A 19,272-nucleotide genomic window follows, 5' to 3' on the forward strand; every position below is an offset into this window, starting at 1 on the left:
CGTGGTCCGGCATTCGAGTCTGATCAGTGTCGAAGCGAACCCCGGAAAGTGGGGGCCAGATGCGGCCGCTCGATAGGGTATCATCGACCCAGCGATCATCCCCTGGATAGACTCGCAGGGCTCAAGCACAAATCATGGAAACAACAACTGAACACAAGCTCGACAAGGTAAAAGAAGGAAAATAATAAAGTATAAAAATAAAGATTGTGGCGTACCCAGGGTCAACCACAACAACCAAGAACACCATCTCGTCCCAGGGCCCCGAGCGCGCTCCTTTCACGGTTATTCGACGCCACCATCGGACCAAGTGCCCTTTCCAGAACTCTCTGCTGGAGGGAGAAACAAGCCTCGCCCCGGAAGCCCTTGAAACCCTTGAAGCCCCAGAAAAAGACGAAGCCGGAACAACCGTTCGCATCGGCCCCAGTTGTCTCAGACGACTGACTCTGTCTGGTGCATTGTGCTGTCTGTCGGGACTCAGGCTGTCAAGGAATTTGGACATCCCCCAGTGCACAAGCCCAAAGCATATCCAAGCACCCGTCGATCTCGGCATGTCCACTGAAAGCCGGTGCCAAAACGCGCCAAACTCTGATGAGCTGGACGGGGGGGTGGGGTTACTCGGATGGTGGACCCCACGGTCCCATCCCGAACCAGGGGTCAGGGGTGTTCTCCATCCCCGGTTTGGCCCGAACTCTGAATCCCTGACCTGACTGCTGTGCTGTGCCCCTCCCCTCCACTGCTTTTGTGTCGTCTGTCTCGGCTGTCATGTCGCACAACACACACCACGAGCCACGAGGCAGGAGACGTGAGAAGCTTACTGTTTTTTTTTTTCTGGCCTGGGGTAGGTTATCAGGAGCGGGCGTGATATCTCCCCATCTTACCCCCCACATACCCTTCTTCCGCAGCGCTGTTGAGATGTTTTTTAATCCCTTTCATGTGCTGAAGGGATCGGTGGGGGAGAACAGTTTAGTTGCCTTCCCACTTGGGCAGGAGACAAACCAGCAATCGATCGCGTGGACGGGAGATCAAGGCAGGACAGACAGCACAGGACCTTGAGTGCCCTTACCATCTCACACACACGTTCGCGCGCGCACACACATCCAACAAGCTCCGAAGACTTAGCTTGCGAGCCCTTCGCAGCCGCACCCCGCGCTGTGACATCTGCGGCTCTCGTACAAGTTACTATTGGTTGCTAAATCACTCCAACTTTCGACATTGATGTCAAAGCTCTCGATGCGCTGGGCTTGGCATCGGCGTCAAACCCAAGTGCTGGGACATCTGCAGGGGAACAACGTTTGGGCGTCCCATCCGCAGGCTCTGTCGCATCCATTGTCAGATACGCCTGCTTGACGCTCAAGGTGGGGGAACAAGTCCATTATCGCAGGAGCCAGAACCCGAGGAGATCCCCCCGTCCCATCCCCAGGAAAAACTCTACCCTCACAACATCTAAGCGAGGCGAACGCGTGTTCATCCCAGGGTGGAAGCTAGGGACTGCGTGGCAGATAAATACCTTCCCCTTTCGGCGAGCTCCCCCTTCTCCCCGCTCTCTTCTGTCAGACAGAAACCAATCGGTTTGTTACAGCGTCAAATGTGTCTGGTGATGACATCCCTCAGCACGGGATGGGCCATTGCCATGCCTTTACCACGCGACGGCGCGAGGATTGAGGGATGAAAATGACTCGTGTGCTCTTGGCAACTGTTAGGGACATGATACAGGATACAGGATGGATACTTTGACGGGTTCGCTTCGTGTGAAACCCGGTTTCACATGCACAACGACAGACACACGCCCACACGGGTACTGCCAGGAGTTGAGACCTTAGTAGTGCCTGTCTTGTTCTTTATCTCGGCCCGCGTCGGGGGGACCTTCACACAAACGGGTGAGTGTTTCGCCGCATTGTATGATTGGTTCCCTTCTTCGACTTCCCGAGGCCTCGTCCTCGTCTTCGTCTAGCGACTCGGATCCCTCGTAGATTCGCATATCGGCGTGAGCATCTATTTAAGGACGAGTTTCAGCCACTGCCTTCACTCCTACCGAGAAATAAAACCTGCCCGCTCCCTACTTACCCACCTACCGCAGCGAAAAGACCAAACTACGGAGTAATACATAATCTTTCTCGTCATGGCCCTGTCACTCCAGCCTGTGCCTCATATGACCCCCATCGGTCTCCGCGCGGACCGTGTGCCAGGGGCAGATGATATGGCGTCTTATCACGTCTACTTCAAGGGCCCGTGGTGATGCCTGTCAAATTCTGACATGAGATGTAATTAGGAGACCGGAGGTTGGCGATCTGGCCGGCCACGGGCCCGGTGAAGGATGGAGGGGGCTTGGGGACTCGCCGCCGGTGGTGTGATGTTTGCACGGGTGTCTGTTTTGGTGTTATTCAGTGCGGTGTTTTAAGCTGGGTTGTTTGTCAGAGGGAGAATACATAATTATCTGCCTACTTGCCTCTGTACGGTGCTATTCAGAAGGAAGCATTGTAATACGCAATCTGCAAGAAAGGGGCAACTGTAAAGTCACGAGGCTTAGTATCAACCTGCCAGGAGCTTTCACAGCTCAGAAAGCATATAGACCCGTCCATTTGTGATTTTTCATAAATTTGTCACGAAACGCCCGTGGAAGAAACCCTACGACTTGAGCTTTGAGGCAAAGAATATTATGTCGACTACCTGGTCAGCCGCGTACCCAAAGACTGGATAGACTCAGGTTAAACAAGGAACTTGATGCCGCAAAATGTAGGCATGTTATCAAGCCCTCTCGTATTGCACCGACGTATCTTTCTTTCCTTCGAATCTAGGTACACACCAGCCATGGACTCACCGGGCCACTTGTACGGCTCCCGTCTTCCATGGATTGAAGCATCAATTAATTAGTCTACCCAGCTAAATAAACACAAGGCATTCAAAATGACCGTCCTGCATTGGATATTGACCACATGGTTAACCGTGTTTCGTATCTCTTGACTAAAGCTGTAATGAGCAGAACTGTTTCTAGATAACTAGACCTAGTCCAAATGCGGGACCATTCCAGGCTCGCTCATCAGCAAATAAAGCGAATTGGCGAAGTTCAGCAGATTGTTTCTCCTCTATTCGTAGCGGTAGTGTCCTCCGAGGCACAATGGCAAAGATGTGACTCCCGGGTACTCTCGCGATTCCTTCAACCGTCACCGAGAGAAGCATGACACTCTGTACATAGCAGTCTACCAAGGAAACGATTGAGCTGTACCAGGCAAATTGTGAGCTTGAGGTTTCCAAAGCAAGGACGGGTTAAGAGAGAAACAGGCCGATTAAACAACGGTCTCTTCTGAGAACAGCAGCAGTGTCGAGGAACAGTAACACCGTCAATGAACACCCGAATTGTTCTCCAGCTGACTGAACCCGTCAACTCTCGGAGTGTCAGGTCGGGACGTGGGATGCCAGGCACGTAGTACTCCCGCTGTGCAACGCATCAAGCAAAGTTGGGCATCGGCACTGCAGAGCGTTGAGTTCACCCGGACAAACGCCCGGGTGCAATCTCCGCTGTGATTAGTTCATTCACAGTGATGCTACAATAACTAATGCCGAAAGATCGCTAATGTTTTCAAATAATTATGTGAAAACTCACCAGAACGCTGCCGGTTTGTTGCTTAATTAATCGCACGCCAGGTACGAGAGCGCCCGAGACGAGGAGGCATGTGTTTTTATAAGCCAGAGTGACTCGTGAGTTCCCAGCCTATGGAGGATGTAATTATTCGAAAGAAATCCCGACCTTGAATCTTTAAAACTGAATTAATGTGGGTTACACACTGAGACATACCTTTCACACTTAATCACCCGCACGTGCAATAACATGGTCTAAAGTAAAGCTCGCTCGCCAGCTGAGGTGGAATACAGTCAGGAAGCCGCCACCGAGGATGCCGTGCGTAACATTGATCTCTGAGGAAACGTCTCCAGGCCTGTAGGATGTGGACACTGGTAAGAGAATCGCGGTCTGTGGTGACCAAGCCGAACCAACTGGGTCGAATGAGTCCCTACCTCGATCGGTCCACGACGATGGCCTAGGGTGAATATACCGATAGGAATCATCCCTCCAAATAGAACCGTACGTTAGAAAGAAGATCATCCAGTAATTGTAAAGGTTCTCCTTAGCTTCCCTTTGCACCGAGTGGTCACCTCCCCGGGCGACGCAACCGTCCTTCCCCTGCTCTCCCTGCTCCTGAAATACACAGAGCCGATTACTGGGACAAGACTAGCACATACCACCATAGACAGTAGAAAATACGGGATCCCGTCCGCTCTCCCCGAGTCAAACTGCTGATCGCCAGACTAGTACTCAGGTCGGTGACGACTGGGGAATCCCTGGTGTTGTATGTTTTTGCTGGTATTGGGACGATGCGTGTCTGTCTACGGGTTGATTTGTCTACGGGTTGATTGGGAGGCCGTGTTTGGTGGCGTTGAATCATTTTTACGGCTTAATTACTTTGTAGCTTTCATAACAATCCCTAAATCTTTACGATGACAGCAGGCAGCAGGCTTGTACTTCGACATCTCATGAGACAGATCATTTACATTAATGCCGCCAAAAGGTTTCCCTGAGCTCCGAAACAACGGCGATCGCTTTCACAGCAACCCAGTCAATGATCTCGGCAACCCGCAGCCATCAGTCAACGAATGGTCAATAGTTTGTTTGTGTGATCAAAACTCGATGCCTTTCGTTTGTGGGATTTAAGCCGTTTCGATTGGCCGATGCGAACAAACCCGTTTGCCACAACCCAATTCGTAAGACACCCAAGACCCGTTGCCTGGAGACGGGCAGCATTGATTTCCTTAGGCTCCGAGATTCTGTCCCCTTCCGGTCAGGCAGCGCTGCTCCGTTTGGGATAGTTGACAGTATTAAGACAGCCAGCGTTCGACGGTTTCTGAATTGACCTGTTCACAAACCGACACCGATAACTCAGAAACCCAGAAACGCAAGCAAGAGCCCATTCCAGTATCAGCCTTGGCAAGTTTCTCACCTTACTCATCATGGAGCAATTCTACCTCGACAATGCGGAACGCTACAAGAAGCTGGTGGCTGCTTTTAAACCAGCGCCATCTCCGTCCAAACCGGGCCCTGCGACCGATCCCAACCCAGAGATGGTCGTCAGTGCTAGAGTGCGTCCGATGCTAGACCACGAGATTGGCCAAGGGTTCCCCGAGGGCGTGCACATCCGCGGCAATACCAATGTCGTAGACGTGCATGAGTTGCAGCAGCCAGTCAGGGGCCTCCCCAAGTTGAGAGTAAGTTTCTTGCCGACAAAACAAAGTGTTCCTGTTGCCCCATCAACTGACACCCCGCAGTCCTTTGACTATACTGTGGACAAGCTCTACGGCCCCGAAGCAACCACCGACCAGATCTACGAAGACCTGGTCAAGCCTCTCGTACCATGGGCCTGGGACGGCGGGATCGGGACCATGTTTGCCTACGGCCAGACCTCGTCCGGCAAGACCCTCACGGTGAGCGGCCTGGAGCGGCTCGTGGCAGAGACCTTGATGAACGGCAGTCTGGAAGGCGAGAGGACGATTTCACTGTCCATCATCGAACTCGCCGGACAAACCGCCTACGACCTCCTCAACAACCGCAAGCAAATCTCCATCCTCGAAGACTCCTTCGGCGTGACCCAAATGGCCGGGGCCATCGAGCACCAAGTGATGGACCAAACCACCTTCCTCCAACACATCGAAGCCGCAGCCGCCCTCCGACGCACCAGCCCCACGCTGCGCAACGACAGTTCGTCACGCTCCCACGCCATCTGCCGCGTCCGCCTCGGCAACCCGACCCAGCCCGCGGCCAAAGACGGCATGCTCTACCTCATCGACCTCGCCGGGTCCGAAGCCGCGCGCGACAAGGTTACCCACGACACCACCCGGATGAAGGAAGCACGCGAGATCAACTCGAGTCTGTCCGTGCTCAAGGACTGCATCCGTGGCCGGGCGCTGGCCGATGTAGCTGCCGCGACGGGCACTTTCACCGCCGACGGAAAAGGAAAAGCCAAATCAGCAGCCCCCGCCCCCTACGTACCCTTCCGCCAGAGCACCCTCACCAAAACGCTCAAGCACGTCTTCGACGCGTCCAGCGGGCGCCAGTGCAAGACCGTCGTCGTGGCGTGCGTCAACCCGTGCCTGGCCGATGTGGGCGCCAGCCGCAACACGCTGCGGTATGCCGAGATGCTGCGCGTGCCAGTGCCGCGGGCCAAGAGCGCGGCATACCAGCCGGGCGTGCCGGCGACGTGGAATAATGCGCAGTTGCGCGAGTGGATTGCGAGGAATGTGAGTGTTGGTCGTGACCCTAACCCTACCTCTATCCCTCCCTCCACAACTTGAATCACGTGAACTGCACGTGCTTAAGCATCTTACCCTGATACCCTAACCCTGATACATCCAACGACAACCATCCCTCGACTCCCTCGACTCCCTCGACTCTCCCTGAAAGAACGAAGCTAACCAAACGTTCCCCAGTCCGGCACACCCCGCATCAACCCAGCCCTCCTCGCCCCGACGGAAACAGGCCCGCAACTCCTCCGCCTCCCCGCAGCCGACTTCATCGCCCGCTGCTTCACCTCCTCCTCAGACCAGACCACGCCTGACCGCGCCCAAGCCTTCCATGCCAAACTGTGGAAACTTCACATCGATTCCCAGCAGCAGCGTCAACCCGCCAGCAATGCAGACGCGGCTGCTGCTGCTGCTGCTACAGATAACTTCAACGGCTTCAACGGTTACAGCAGCGTCGATCCGGACCCCAACGCCGCGGGGATCCCATTTCGTGAGCGGATCCGGCCGGGGATGGTAGTGGCGTGGGATCCGGCGAAGGTGGTGGAGTATGCGGGGTTTGCGGTAGCGGGAGCTGGGGGTGGTGGTGTAAAGGGGTATGCGATGGTGTTGTGTCCTTTGTCGGCTTTTGCCGGGCCGTCGTCCTCGTCGTCGCCGTGGAAGGGTACGGTGCGGGATGTTAAAGGGGAGGTTGTTGTTGGTGGTAATAAAGGGGTTTCTGGTGCTTTAGCTGTTGGAGATGATGGTGTTCAGGGCGACGATTCTGGTTCTAGGGGCGACGGTGTTGGGGATAGGTATTTGTGCGCACTGGTGGTGCCGGCTGTTTTTCCCGGGTCGTTTGGGATTGCGGTGTGGCAACAGATGGTGCTGGGTAGTAAACAGATGGAGGAAGAGGTGTTGATGGAGTGGGATGAGGCGACGCGGTATTACTACATGACCGTGTAAAGAGGGCGGGGATTTGTTAGGTTATTAATGGCAGGTTCATTATTGTAGATGTACAGGCAAATAGGAAATGGAAAGCAACGTGTTTTCTGCGTTATGTTTTCTTTTGTTTGTTACCCTGATTGTGTTGGGGGTGTGAGTGTGGGTTTGAGTGTACCTCTCAGGAGCTCAGACCTGTCGTGGACATTGTGGCGGTGCGGGAACCCATGCAGGACCCACTCTTGTGGGCGCACGCCACTCTGTGGCGTATCAGCCCTCGAAGGCAGAAATAACAAGAGGTCAATGTTGGTGGAATTCTTTTGAAACAGTGCTCTGTATAGTTCCTGTATATACGGACATGTGTGAGCCAATGTATTGTCTCTCTACCTCTATTCCAGGGTAATTGCCGTGCAACAACAAAGAGCCGTTAGGCAACGATGGAGAGTCGCTATAGCCAATCGGTTCATTGGAGAGTTACGAAGCAACGTCAAGACGGAGGGCGAAGCACAGGCCACCATGTTTCTTATCGGCTCCGCTTTTTGCCGCTTAAAGGTGATCGACGCCGGCCTGGGTAGCGTTTGGGATTTCCAGTTGCAGCCGGGACTGACAAGTGGTTGCTCGGTATCTCTACCTACTTCCATGGTAGGCAGCTACATAGGTCGGCACTGAGGTAGATAGAGAGAGATAGGCAGACTTGTAGGTAATTAAGTACTGAAGTCGGGTGCAAAGTGAGGAAAGGGGATCGAGGCCCAGGTGGAGGGGCAAAGGGGGGCATTAAATAGGCCCGCGGCTACCCACCCATGATCAATCAAGCTGTACAGAGCCGTTGTCTACCTCCCGCGCGGGAGTGTTCACCCTTTCAAGCAGACACTATGCACAACTTCGCGAATTCTGGGAAACGGCTTTAGTGCATGCAACAAGTCGGGGTGCCTTGCTCGCGGTGAACAGCTGCTTGATGGCGGGCCACGATCCCCCTCGCTGACGAGATGGACGGCGCCGCTGCCGAGGCCTCCTCTAACGCTACAAGCCGGACCCCGCTACTGCCTGGTTTGTCAATCAACCAGCTGGCCGCTCGCCATCCTCGACAACGTTTGTTAGTGCACCCTTTCTTCTGGACCGGCCGATATTTGGACCTCCTCGGCTGCCGCGCCCATTTCGATAACGAACCCGACAAAAGTCCCAGCCAGAGGAAACGGGTTGAACCTAGCGGCCCGACTTCCTCCAAGCTTGAGCAGTATCTAGCCGCGGCCCTGGAGTGTCAGCTCGACAATAACGAATACTGCACCGCAATCTACAGGATGTTTGTTTCCCTCGGGCATCGTGTCTCGTTGAACCGGTAAGTTTGTCTCCACCCCCGGGTAATAAGACAGAAAGGGTTCAAAACGGCCCATACCAATTAAGCCACTCATTCGTTCTTCAGTCAAACCGTAAGCTTTTATTTCAGAAACCACCAAATAAGCCACACAAAACAGTACCGATGTCCGTCACAACACGGGGAGGACCCGTTCGCAAAACTGTGTCGTTTACCCTCTTCAATCACGACGAGACCAATATTGAGAGATCACAGTACTTTCGACGTCGGAAGACCAACCCTGGCGATGACAACCCCGGAATTTACCATAAGAATATGCTCATGAGGTCTCATCGTCGCCACTGCCCAGAAGCCCAAAAAGACCCGTTTTGGTCGCTTTGCTTATTTCCATGGCGCAAGAACAACGTCGTTCTAAGCCCAAATCGAAGCCTCACTCCCCGGACTTTGAGGTACACAATCCCCCAACTTCACTCCAAGATCCTCCTCCCTGGCCAGACTGGAATGCTAATTCAACAAACACAGCCCCAGATTTGCTTGGTCTTCCCCGGCTCATGGATGCCAATGACCCTAGATATCTTCCGGACTCGAGTCCCGGCCAGCCTTCTCGACATGTTGGACGATCCGAGCAAGCAGCCAACGACGCCCGACCCGGGCTTCGATGTCTACCACACCAAGGTCCCAGTCGACCCCATCGGCACGGTGACCGAGCGCTTTGCCCAAGCACTGCGCCTCGAAGTCCCGAGCCAAACGGGTGACGGAGATCAGCCTGGAAAAGCCCCGCAGCCAAAAACTCCGAAACGGAAGAAAAGACCGGAGACGGATCCCAGCCGGAAGCCCAAGAAAGGGACCGGAAGCTGCTAATTTTGGGGGGGTTGTTTAGGTACCTTATCTGACAAAGGCGTCGAAGAAGATAGGAAAGGAACGAAGGAAGGAGGGAAAGAAGGAAAGAAGAAAAAGGGCTTGACCAGAAATCGGAGACGAGGGGCAAATTAGGTGATGCCAGAACGAAGCCAATAATACTGTACGATATTTGTTAGCTAATGTATTAAATGTATTATTGTAATTGCTATCACTCCTGTCCCACTTCATGCAGTGCTACAGTCTTCTCATTGTGCCTAGTGCATACAGAGACAATACTGTGTTTGAGCCTTGTAAGGTTCGATGGTTACGTTAAGCCTTGGGCAGTTCAATCGCCCTGTTGAACCTCGATGCCTTCCTTCCAACTCGATGTACACGTTGAACCTCGTGTAGTTGTATTGCACGTTGTGCGGTTCGATGGCCGCATTATACGAATTTTCGATGACCAACATGGCCATTTTGCGCTTCAGATCAGCTGGCGCTAGTCGTGTGTGTGGCGCATAGCCTAAGCGCCAAGGCTGTGGCTGAGATCTTGAGATAACCCAACTAACTGTACATCATCCTTAGGAGTTCGTTGAGGTAGGGCGGTGTACACACAGATAGACCAAGCACCAAAAGTCATGGTTGAGATATGGAGATTATTCTACGCCTACCAATGCCTTCATTTCATGGACTTTTGGCCACCAGATCACTAAGTACCTTATGGACTTCCACCAACTCGACTAGCAGGTGAGGAAACACTGTACGCCTGCGTTGTATTTGCGTCCACAAACGCCCATTCCGGAACAAACTTTCGAATCCCTCACCTACAACCTCTTGCCCTATTGTTGTCCATCCACGCCAACCAACTATCTAGCCTGTGCTTTAAGACATCAAGCATACATCAACGAGTTGGCGTCCTACGGAGCCATGACCGAGTTTATCGGTCTCTATACAAGCCCGTTGTTCAACCTGCAAAGTCCCAGCGGTCGGCGCCGTGTTGTGGATAATGTTATCGCCGTACTCACAAGGGATAATGAGAAGGCCAAACCACTACATGAAACCGCTCTCGACCCAGTCTAGTCAGCAATCGACCCTCTGATCGTTACTTGACTTGTTTGTTATGTTATCTGGTGGCTAAAACCTGCATGCTGGCGAGACTCCATGTGTCACTGTGACTTGTGTGGCCGGGCTTGCATGAAAGAGTTGAAAAGTTTTAGTTAGTTAGTCATTTGAGGGAGAATACGATTCTGAAACCCTTATTCAGACGGAACACAAAAGTCACTCACCCATCACGTCTTGGCACGCCTGCTCAGATGGCACGCTTGTTCGGCCGCCACCAATCTCCCAAAATCCACCCACCAAAATGGCCTGGCAACCAGTGCAATTTAACAAGACCAAAGGCATCTCCAACTACATTGTCGGTCTCAGACTACACCAATTCCATCGCAAACACATTGGCCCATTCCCACCTGTAGCGTGTTATGAAGGTGTGGATTTACAGGTACATGTGCATAAATATGTCAAACATACGGCGGACGAAATGGGATAACAACGCTCCTGGTTGAGCATCCGCCGAGTCATCGTCAACTGGTAAAACACAACACCTCCAAAATCCTTCTCGGATCAAATTATTAACCAACTACTCGCCTGATACCATCTCACATCCCCTTCAACTACTCCCAAACATCCACCCACCCCCTTCCCCCACTAACCCCCTTCACCCGTCCCCCAATCTCCAACGGACTACCCTCCCAAACCACAAAGTGCCTCGGCGCCAGCTCCTCCTTCTCAACCCCCAACAACTCCAACAAATTCCCCCCTACCAACCCTAACGCCTCCCGTTCATCAATCCTTCCCTGTCCATTCTTATGCGCAATCCCCGCGAGCAGTCCCAGATCCCTCACCCACCAGTCCTCTTCCAGTCCCACCGCCGTGCGCACCCCAGCTGCGAGTAGCGCATCGATTGCGGTGCCGTTCGTCAGCGGCGCGCCGGAGAGGGCGCGGCGCTGGTCCCATGTGACAGCATAAGAAAAGAGTGGGGCTAGGATGACGCCGACGTGGGCGGCCGCGAGTTGTGGGGCTAACAGGTGTGCCTCGGCGCCACCGTGGATGACGAGACGGAGGGCGGTGGTGGTGGTATCACGCTGCTGCTGGAGGGCGTCTTCGACGGCATGTTTGACTTTGAGAACGGCGGCGATCACGTCGGCTGAGTGAACGGTGAGGACGAGCGGCAGGGTACCGTTGACGACACGCTGTAGGTAGAAGGACTCGGAGTAGGTGTCTGGGATGGACTCGGTGCGGGTGGACACGGCTGTGAGGAGCTTGCGGCGGAGGGCACCGACTGCAGCGGAGATCGAAGAGATGTCGGGCTGCCCGGCTGATTTGATGGTCGGGGTGAGGGTGTAGTGCACTGCCGCGTCTGGGGAGAAGATGGCGTCTTGGTCTAAGGGAGTCCGAGCGCCAGTCAGGAAGCCGACGCTGGTGCCGTGGTGGGTGTCTTGACCCCTGAGTTTGGGGGCGGAGATGGCCTTGGTGACGCCGTAGTTGTAGGCTGTGTTGGTCTTGTTGGTGTCGAGGGCGAGTCCATCCTCGGCGCGGGTGAATGCGTTTCCGTTGTTGCCATTGTCCGTGTCCTTCTCAGCATCGATGGCGTTGAGGCCGATTGTCGAGCCAAAAGCAGTCAGCGATTCGGTAACGTACCCGTTGTTGAGCTTGATGATGGGCGTCTTGGATTCAGTGGCAGCACGGAGTTCTGCTTCACAGGCCCCGATGCACGCGATCTCGCCTTTGGATACCACCACCGTGTTGTTGGCAGACAAGCTTTCCTCACGGCCGGCTAAAAGGACCCTGGAAATGCCGGTGAAGACAACTTCATCCAGAGACACGGGTTCCCCGGGAATCTTAGACAAGGAGGCATCCGGAACAATTACCTGTGCAGGACCCTTCTCCAGCACTACCGGGTTCTCGTACTGCGCAGTCCCGTCGATCCAGACTTGCACCGGCGTCGCACCCACGCTGAGGGGGTCACTGTCCCAGACGACGACATCGGCGTCAAAGCCCGACTTGATTTTGCCGAGCCGGTTCCCGAAGCCAAGTCGAGCAGCTGGACCCGTAGTAACGGCAGCGAGCGCGGCGTGGTACGGCAATCCGTACTTGTACCCTTTGGCCGCCTCGAAGACCACGTGCTGGGCGTTGAGAACCGGGTTGTCGCTGACGTAAACGGTTTCCAAACCGGCGTCGTACAGGATCTTGCCGGCGTATTCCGATGCCGTGTAGGCCTCGGATTTGTACCACATGTTGTCGGCAAACAGGGCTGAGGCCGGGGGTTCATCGCCGTAAGCCCGCTTGAGGATCTAAAATGCTTATTAGTCTTACCAGATCCCTTGTTACGTGTAGGCAGGAGGGAAGGAGGGGATGGGGACTCTTTATCTCACCTCTGGCACAAGATAAGTTTGATGAGCGTGGTGGAACGCCCGGACCTTGAACTTGAACTCGTTCGTGTGGTCCACAAACGCCTCTAGGTCTGAAATCGTGTAGCAGTGTGTGTTCAGCCGGACCTGGTGCCGCAGCAGGGCGCCCAACGATTCCCAGCGGAGCTCTTGCGGGAGGTACGTCCGCACTTGCTCGATCCCCCCAGCCGCGGCGGTGCACCAGTCATTCTGCTCCTGCACGTACTTGGTAGCATGCTCAAAGGCCTGGCGGAACTCCCAGCTCTCGCCCAACCGGCTGGTTGGGCCCTGCGTGCCCGGCTTACCGTACACGCGCTTGGGATTCTCGCCGCAGGCCATCTTCATGAACCGCCAGTTGCGGTCCGGGTCGGCTAGTAGGTCGACAGCGCTCGTCTCGTTGCGGCCGTCGGGTTTGCCCACGGCTAGCTTGATCACGTAGGCTTCGCCGCCCATATTATTAGCGGACCCCGGCAGGATCAGGCTAGTGGTGACGCCGCCCGACTTGATCACCTGGATCTGGTGGTCGTTCGGGTGGATACCGTCGATGGACCGGACGTAGGGGGTGATGTCGGACGCCATCTCGTTGAGATCCTCATTGCCCCACGACTCGGGAAGGGGGGAGCCGCCCGCATGGCTGTGCATGTCGATGATGCCCGCGGTGAGGGGCCGGCCCTCGGCGTTGAAGACTAGGGCATTGGAAGCGACCGAAGAGACGGCAATAGAGGATTCCACCCTCTGGATGAGGCCGTATGCGAGATACACATCGGCGGTAATCCACGAGTAGCCGACCCCCTTGCGAGCATCCTCATCAGAGGTGCCAGGCGCTGGCTCGCCCACCCAAACCGTAGCATTCTTGATCAGCGTGGGCGCGTGCCCATCAATGTACCGGGCATTACGCTCTCTCCCAGCGCCGATGGGATCATCTGGCACCCTGTTGATCTTCGCACACACGGCAAGATCCTCCTGCAGTCGCTTTACTGAGAGACCGTGTACTGTGAGCTCTGCATTGACGGGACGTCGTTGCGACAGCTGCTTCCATTGGGCGAACGCGATGAAGCACAAACAACCCAGTGCCAAGAAGCGAAATGCCCTGGCCCGACGCGGTTTATGTCGTCGCCAGCGCGGGGGCTCCGCGTGAGCTTGGTAAGGCGGCAGTCCACTTTTGTCGTCCATCGTGATTGTTTGCTCAGACTTTCAAGTATCCCGGTGTTCTTCCATCCACCAGGGTTAAGATGGAATGAAATGGTTTCGGGTTGAAGTGAGGAATGGCAATCGGGAACGTGACGAAGCATTGAAATGACGCTAAAATCGGCGGGGCTTGCGAATGGTGAAGTTCCTCTTTCGGCTAGTGCCGTGGTCTGACGACCAAAAGCGGCAGGTGCGTCCATGAGTCGGCTCCAATGCGAGGGTCTTTGGTGGATAACCTTACCGTCGGTAACTCTGGGTTATCGAACGGTGCATTTGTCTGACTACCTATCGAAACAGTGACTCTAGTCAGTTACGCGATTCTCCGTCCCGGCAGTGTCAAAGAAGCTCATGTACGAAAAGGTATTGCGGTAACTAGCTGGACCGTGATCTCGCTCTGAAAACACACAATATATTGCGGATGTTCCCGTCGATCTCACCACACCCCGGCGACCGCCATTCTCCACAGTGTTTAACCACAGTGCGCTGACATTGACAACGACCCAGATGGGTCCCTAACGGAGTCTTGAATTAATTAGATTTAGACCGTTGTTTCCGTGTCGAAAAGGTAATAAGGCCCCTTCTCGAATTCCTCAACCCCCACGACCCCCGATGGACATTGTCTACCATTACCCATTGCACCCCGTCGAAGTCCAAAAATTCATCATGATCCGTTTTGAGTCAAACTCCGGTTGGGTTGTGCATCTCCGCAGACGAACCGATTCACGGCGTTTCCTCCCTTATATTTGACGGTTGACTTGCCTATGTGGTTGGTTTACTGTCACCGAATCCTGTGCATTAGCAGCCAACCCAGGTCTCACATATTATCCAATAGGTGAGACTATTTATCGATTTCAGCTCTCGACGAGAGAGTCATTCAGCCTAACTTGTCGACCGACGCGGTGATTCGGGATACCACCTGTTATCAAACCAGTCCTGCAACAATCCGAGCCCCCGACCCTTACTTAACTTGTTTTCCATGTTGTTAAGTGGTTAGAACCCGCATGGTCGTGAGACTCCCTTGCCAGAATCGGGCACCAAGTCTCACCGTCACTTGCAACCTGCATGAAATATCCAGGCCTTGGTGATTCAATGAAAAATGAGATTTGATATCATCAACAATAGAAAAAAGGCACAACCCCTTAACCTACAGCGCAGATTATTTTATTATGTATGCCTCTAACTTAACACATTTTTATAGTTTCCAAGGCCATCGTTTTCAAGGACATAGTTGCCTTGTTTACTAATAGAAGTTGGTCGGCAACCTTATCATGGCCTTGCTTGGCCGTTGGACATGTGGGCGCGCTGTTCCCCATCCAGACGCCAAGAGTGGGGTCCATCGCAAGGCCTTCTTCCGGCGTGGGCTCAGTGGGTAAAACTGGATTTTGCGGAATGCAGAGATCGTGGAAATCGCTGCCGGCCATGGCCACTTTTGACCAACCACCCTTTACCGCCACCCCGCTTCTGCAGCTCTGGCCGGCTCAACATGCAGCATCGGACCTCAGTGTCGTGTGCCAAGCTTCCGGCTACTGGTGACGGCCGCATCGGGGCTTGACAAGGCCAGAGGCCAGAAGTCTGGTGAGGCCGATCCCACTGTGTGCCGCTGCGGATTGGCTGCCAGGTTTCTCGACAACGCATCGCTTCATCGCGGTGGCCGGGAGCCTTTGTATGTTTTTATTTCTTGCTGGCTGTCGATTCCAACCACCCGGCATTCCGGCACTACGACATGTACTCACACTCGCAGGCACTGCCACCTTTTTTCTGAGTCCCGGTCCTCTCATCGTGCACCTGACGTACTTGGCAGCGCAGCATTCGCAGCCCCGGGTCCCAAGTGCCGGATTGTCGGGAACAGACTAATTATCAAAGCACAAAAAGGAAAAAAAAAAAGACTGCGCCTCAATGCCGCCGTACCTTGTCGAGGATCAATATGTTGATCCGACCCCGCCAACCGACGCATGGGGTTCTTTCCTCGCCGCCCGATTCTCCAAACGCCAGGAACTGTTCGAGAAGGGCTTCTCGGAGCATGAGCAGAAGATTGTGCGCAAGGAGCTCCGGCGCATCCGGCATCTACGCGACTACTTTGAAGAACACCGCCTCGCGGCCACCGACTCATCTTGCCTCCTAGCCTCGTTGGACCGCGCCCATGCAGACTGGCGCCACCGTGCCGGCAGCGGGTGTAAAGAGGAGCTCCACCGCCTCGAGGTCGGCATCGCGAGGGCGAGTGGCTACCGCCGACAGAACCTCAACCGCCAACGTCTGATTGTCAAGCAGACACAGCAATGGGGCACGCCAGAGGACATTGCGTTAAAGACCGAGCAGGCCCCGGAAACGTACATTCCGGAGCTTTACGGCCCTGACGATGGCTTAGATGACAACCCGGCCGAATCCAACTACGGGTGCAACGGCTGGGTGATGAATTTCAAGAAGGGCCAGGGTGGCGTGACGCTGGACCACCCGCTGTGTCATGGCAAATTCCCCCATCAGAAGATTGCCATGCAGAAGCTGCTGTATGACGAGGAACGAACGCCGTTAAAGCGGTCTTCCGACCGGACACAGCTGCGGTATTTCCATCTTCAAGCCAACAACATGAAATGGGTCGAGGTATTTCCATAGCACTCATCATCCACGTACACCCGTGGTGACCATGTCAGGTTCTTGCTGACATCCAATTCAAGGACGCGATCGCTAGGTACTATGGAGAAGAGTGCTGTGAGCTGGTCGAGCCAAACCGGGGACTGTCCCAGCGCGGCCGGTACCAACCCGTCACCAAGAAGAAGCAGACCAACACCGAGAAGCTGTTGAAGCGTGAACTATGGCACGGGCAAGAAAGGGGAGGGGGCAGTTCGCACTTACCGCCTCACTCCCGTCAAATACGACCGCGCTGCGCCTTTGTACCCTCGGCTCCGTGGAAACAGGGCGAGAACGGCGTGGCTTCAGCGAGCGTGTCCGTGAACGAGTCGATCGAGGCGCCAGCTCGGAAGACGTACTTTCGGTCACCGGAGGCCAATGACATCGTTTTTTTTGTGAGCCAGTTCCCACTTGTTCTGATATACGATAGTCCCTTTCATTAACCACTTGTAGATGCCCTACCTCCACTGGGAAATCGAGAAGCGGCTCGTCCGCATGACCAATGTCGTCCGGAAAACGCGCTACCTCAACGAAAAACAGTTCGACCTCGAGCGCGTCAACAAGCGCAAAGGGACCTGGAACAGCGTTATCGAGCGAGCTAGGGCTATGGCCAGCCGCATGGACAGCACAGCCTCCGAAATCGAAGGTTGGCACGACGACTCGCCCCCCTGGCGGCCGCAGTCGGCCTTGGGCAGCTATCTGTGGCTCGCCGCGAAGCTGTACCAGCTGATCGACGAGGCGGCGGACTGGCGGCTGATTAATAACCACCTCGGTACGCCGTCACCGATGCATCCGAGACGGACGCTGGAGCAGTATTACAACTGGACCTCGGAGGACACGGCGCATAGGGATCGACAGCAGGTTGTGTACCGGAGCACGAGGACGAGGAATGACCCTGAGGCGATTGCGAGGGTGGTCATGGTGGATCAGTTGTGGTTGTGGGTGCTGGACGAAAGTGAGACGACTCTTTCTAGTTTTTCTTTTTCTCTCCGTTCTCTTCTGTCTCTTCTTTTCCTTCCTTTTCCTTCCTTGACTGTCCCAATGACCCATTGATACTAACAATCTCAACAGACACGATCCTGACGGCGTTCCCCCGACGTTGGGGCCGTAACAACCCCGACCCATCAGCCGTGCACCGGGCAATCCGAGACCACCTCGGTGCCATGGACAGCAAACAGATCACGTCCATCTACGACCTTGCACTAATCATCATCGACGAGTGTTCCAAAGTCTTCTTCGATCGCACAAAGCCGGACCTCCGGCCTGAAGTGATGGACATGTTTGGGTCCGCCATCTCCAACATCTCAGAAAAGAAGACGGAGGCCTACGAGCGGTTCGGGCGCGACGTCAAGCGTATGAACACGCAGGACCCGCTGCAGACAGCCGAAGAACTGCTCCGCAAGACTCTCAACATCAAGTTTGAGTGGTCGGCCCTGATGGAGGCGCAGAACGTGATCGACCAGCTGCAGATCATGCAGGAAATCTACTCGCAGCAGATCTCGGTCATGAGTGACTTTGAGAAGGCGCTGCGGGGTCTGAGCTGCGAGCCTAACGAGGGGCTGAAGAGGGCGTCGGAAAGGGCGGCTGGTTTGTTGTTAGATATGAAGTTGCGCCAGGAGGAACTGGCGAATTTGGAGAAGCGGCAGGCGAATACGCGGAGTCAGGTATGTTATGTTCACCTGGATCTGTTGACTTAGATCTAGGGATGTTTTGGAGCCGGGGTGGATGACGTAACTAACCGAGACCACTACGCAGCTCCGTGAACTCCTGGATATGAAACAACAACAGGCCGGCATCATCGAAGCCAAGGCGGCCATCCGGCGAGCCGATGAGTCGGTCATCCAGGGCCGCTCGATTGTGGTGTTTACCGTCGTCACCATTTTCTTCGTGAGTCACGGTTTGCCTGCCACATTTATGGCTTAAAGCTTGGCTAACCCAGTCTAGCTCCCACTCTCCTTCTTCGCCACCATCTTCGGCATGAACTCGCGCGAACTCGACAGTGGCACGATGAGCATGGGCAGACAGCTCATGCTGATGTGTACGTTACCCCTATCCCACTCCTCTTATACCCCTCTCTTCGCTCTTCAAGTCGCTAACCCCACCTATTCAGTCGTCCTCTCCAGCGTAGTCGTCACCATCTCCCTCGGCCTCGCCTTCAGCTCCTCCACCCGCGCAATGGTCTTCGGCAGCCTGCGGTCCGCCCTGCGCTTCGTGGCCCGTCCTGTCAAGGGCAAGCCGGGGGTTAGCAGCGAACTGGCCGCGGCCTCGCCGCGCGCTATCCGCGATTTCATGATTGCTAAGCAGAAGGAGTGGGAAGGGTCGTCGGAGTATGTTAATGGGGATAGTATTGCGAGCGGTGCGTTGCCGCTGCATCGGGGGACGGAGGTTAGGGGTGGGTTGAAGAGAGGGATTACGAGGTTGTGGAGACGGGAGACGAGGTGAGATGGGGGGTTGGATGAATGAAGGAATGGTTCTTGGGCGATGGATAATGTGGTGATGTCTAATGTGAATATGCCTGGAACGCTAAACATGAAGTTACGAGAAGATTCGATGCAAATAGAAACAAGCATAAGAGAGCAGAAAAAAGCAAGCAAAAGCAGAATATCAAACCCAAACTCCGCGTTCGTCTATTCATTCCTCATAAACCCATCC

General features: G+C 54.7%; 5 protein-coding genes across 5 annotated transcripts; 4 read left to right on the forward strand and 1 right to left on the reverse strand.

Annotated features, from left to right (window-relative positions):
• Window positions 1-5,001: 5,001 nt before the first annotated feature.
• Window positions 5,002-7,230, forward strand: C8A04DRAFT_13681 (P-loop containing nucleoside triphosphate hydrolase protein; the record flags this gene model as incomplete). Its single annotated transcript, XM_062777810.1, has 3 exons — window positions 5,002-5,256; window positions 5,317-6,285; window positions 6,475-7,230. 3 exons carry the CDS (start codon window positions 5,002-5,004, stop codon window positions 7,228-7,230), a joined length of 1,980 nt encoding a protein of 659 aa, XP_062635275.1.
• Window positions 7,231-8,192: 962 nt separating this feature from the next.
• Window positions 8,193-8,546, forward strand: C8A04DRAFT_30457 (uncharacterized protein; the record flags this gene model as incomplete). Its single annotated transcript, XM_062781382.1, has 1 exon — window positions 8,193-8,546. The coding sequence occupies one exon, from the start codon at window positions 8,193-8,195 to the stop codon at window positions 8,544-8,546; it is 354 nt and encodes a 117-aa protein (XP_062635276.1).
• Window positions 8,547-8,907: 361 nt separating this feature from the next.
• Window positions 8,908-9,379, forward strand: C8A04DRAFT_30458 (uncharacterized protein; the record flags this gene model as incomplete). Its single annotated transcript, XM_062781383.1, has 2 exons — window positions 8,908-8,967; window positions 9,041-9,379. 2 exons carry the CDS (start codon window positions 8,908-8,910, stop codon window positions 9,377-9,379), a joined length of 399 nt encoding a protein of 132 aa, XP_062635277.1.
• A 1,652-nt stretch (window positions 9,380-11,031) lies between these two features.
• Window positions 11,032-13,980, reverse strand: C8A04DRAFT_38692 (uncharacterized protein; the record flags this gene model as incomplete). The annotated part of the gene is made up of 2 exons (XM_062784317.1): window positions 11,032-12,711; window positions 12,793-13,980. 2 exons carry the CDS (start codon window positions 13,978-13,980, stop codon window positions 11,032-11,034), a joined length of 2,868 nt encoding a protein of 955 aa, XP_062635278.1.
• Window positions 13,981-15,891: 1,911 nt separating this feature from the next.
• On the forward strand, window positions 15,892-19,062 carry C8A04DRAFT_30460 (uncharacterized protein; the record flags this gene model as incomplete). Its single annotated transcript, XM_062781384.1, has 7 exons — window positions 15,892-16,593; window positions 16,668-17,015; window positions 17,074-17,575; window positions 17,692-18,284; window positions 18,376-18,507; window positions 18,565-18,658; window positions 18,731-19,062. 7 exons carry the CDS (start codon window positions 15,892-15,894, stop codon window positions 19,060-19,062), a joined length of 2,703 nt encoding a protein of 900 aa, XP_062635279.1.
• Window positions 19,063-19,272: the final 210 nt, after the last annotated feature.

The sequence above is a fragment of the Dichotomopilus funicola genome (assembly GCF_033296635.1).
Source record: "Dichotomopilus funicola strain CBS 141.50 unplaced genomic scaffold C8A04scaffold_51, whole genome shotgun sequence".
Taxonomy (NCBI): Eukaryota; Fungi; Ascomycota; class Sordariomycetes; order Sordariales; family Chaetomiaceae; genus Dichotomopilus; species Dichotomopilus funicola.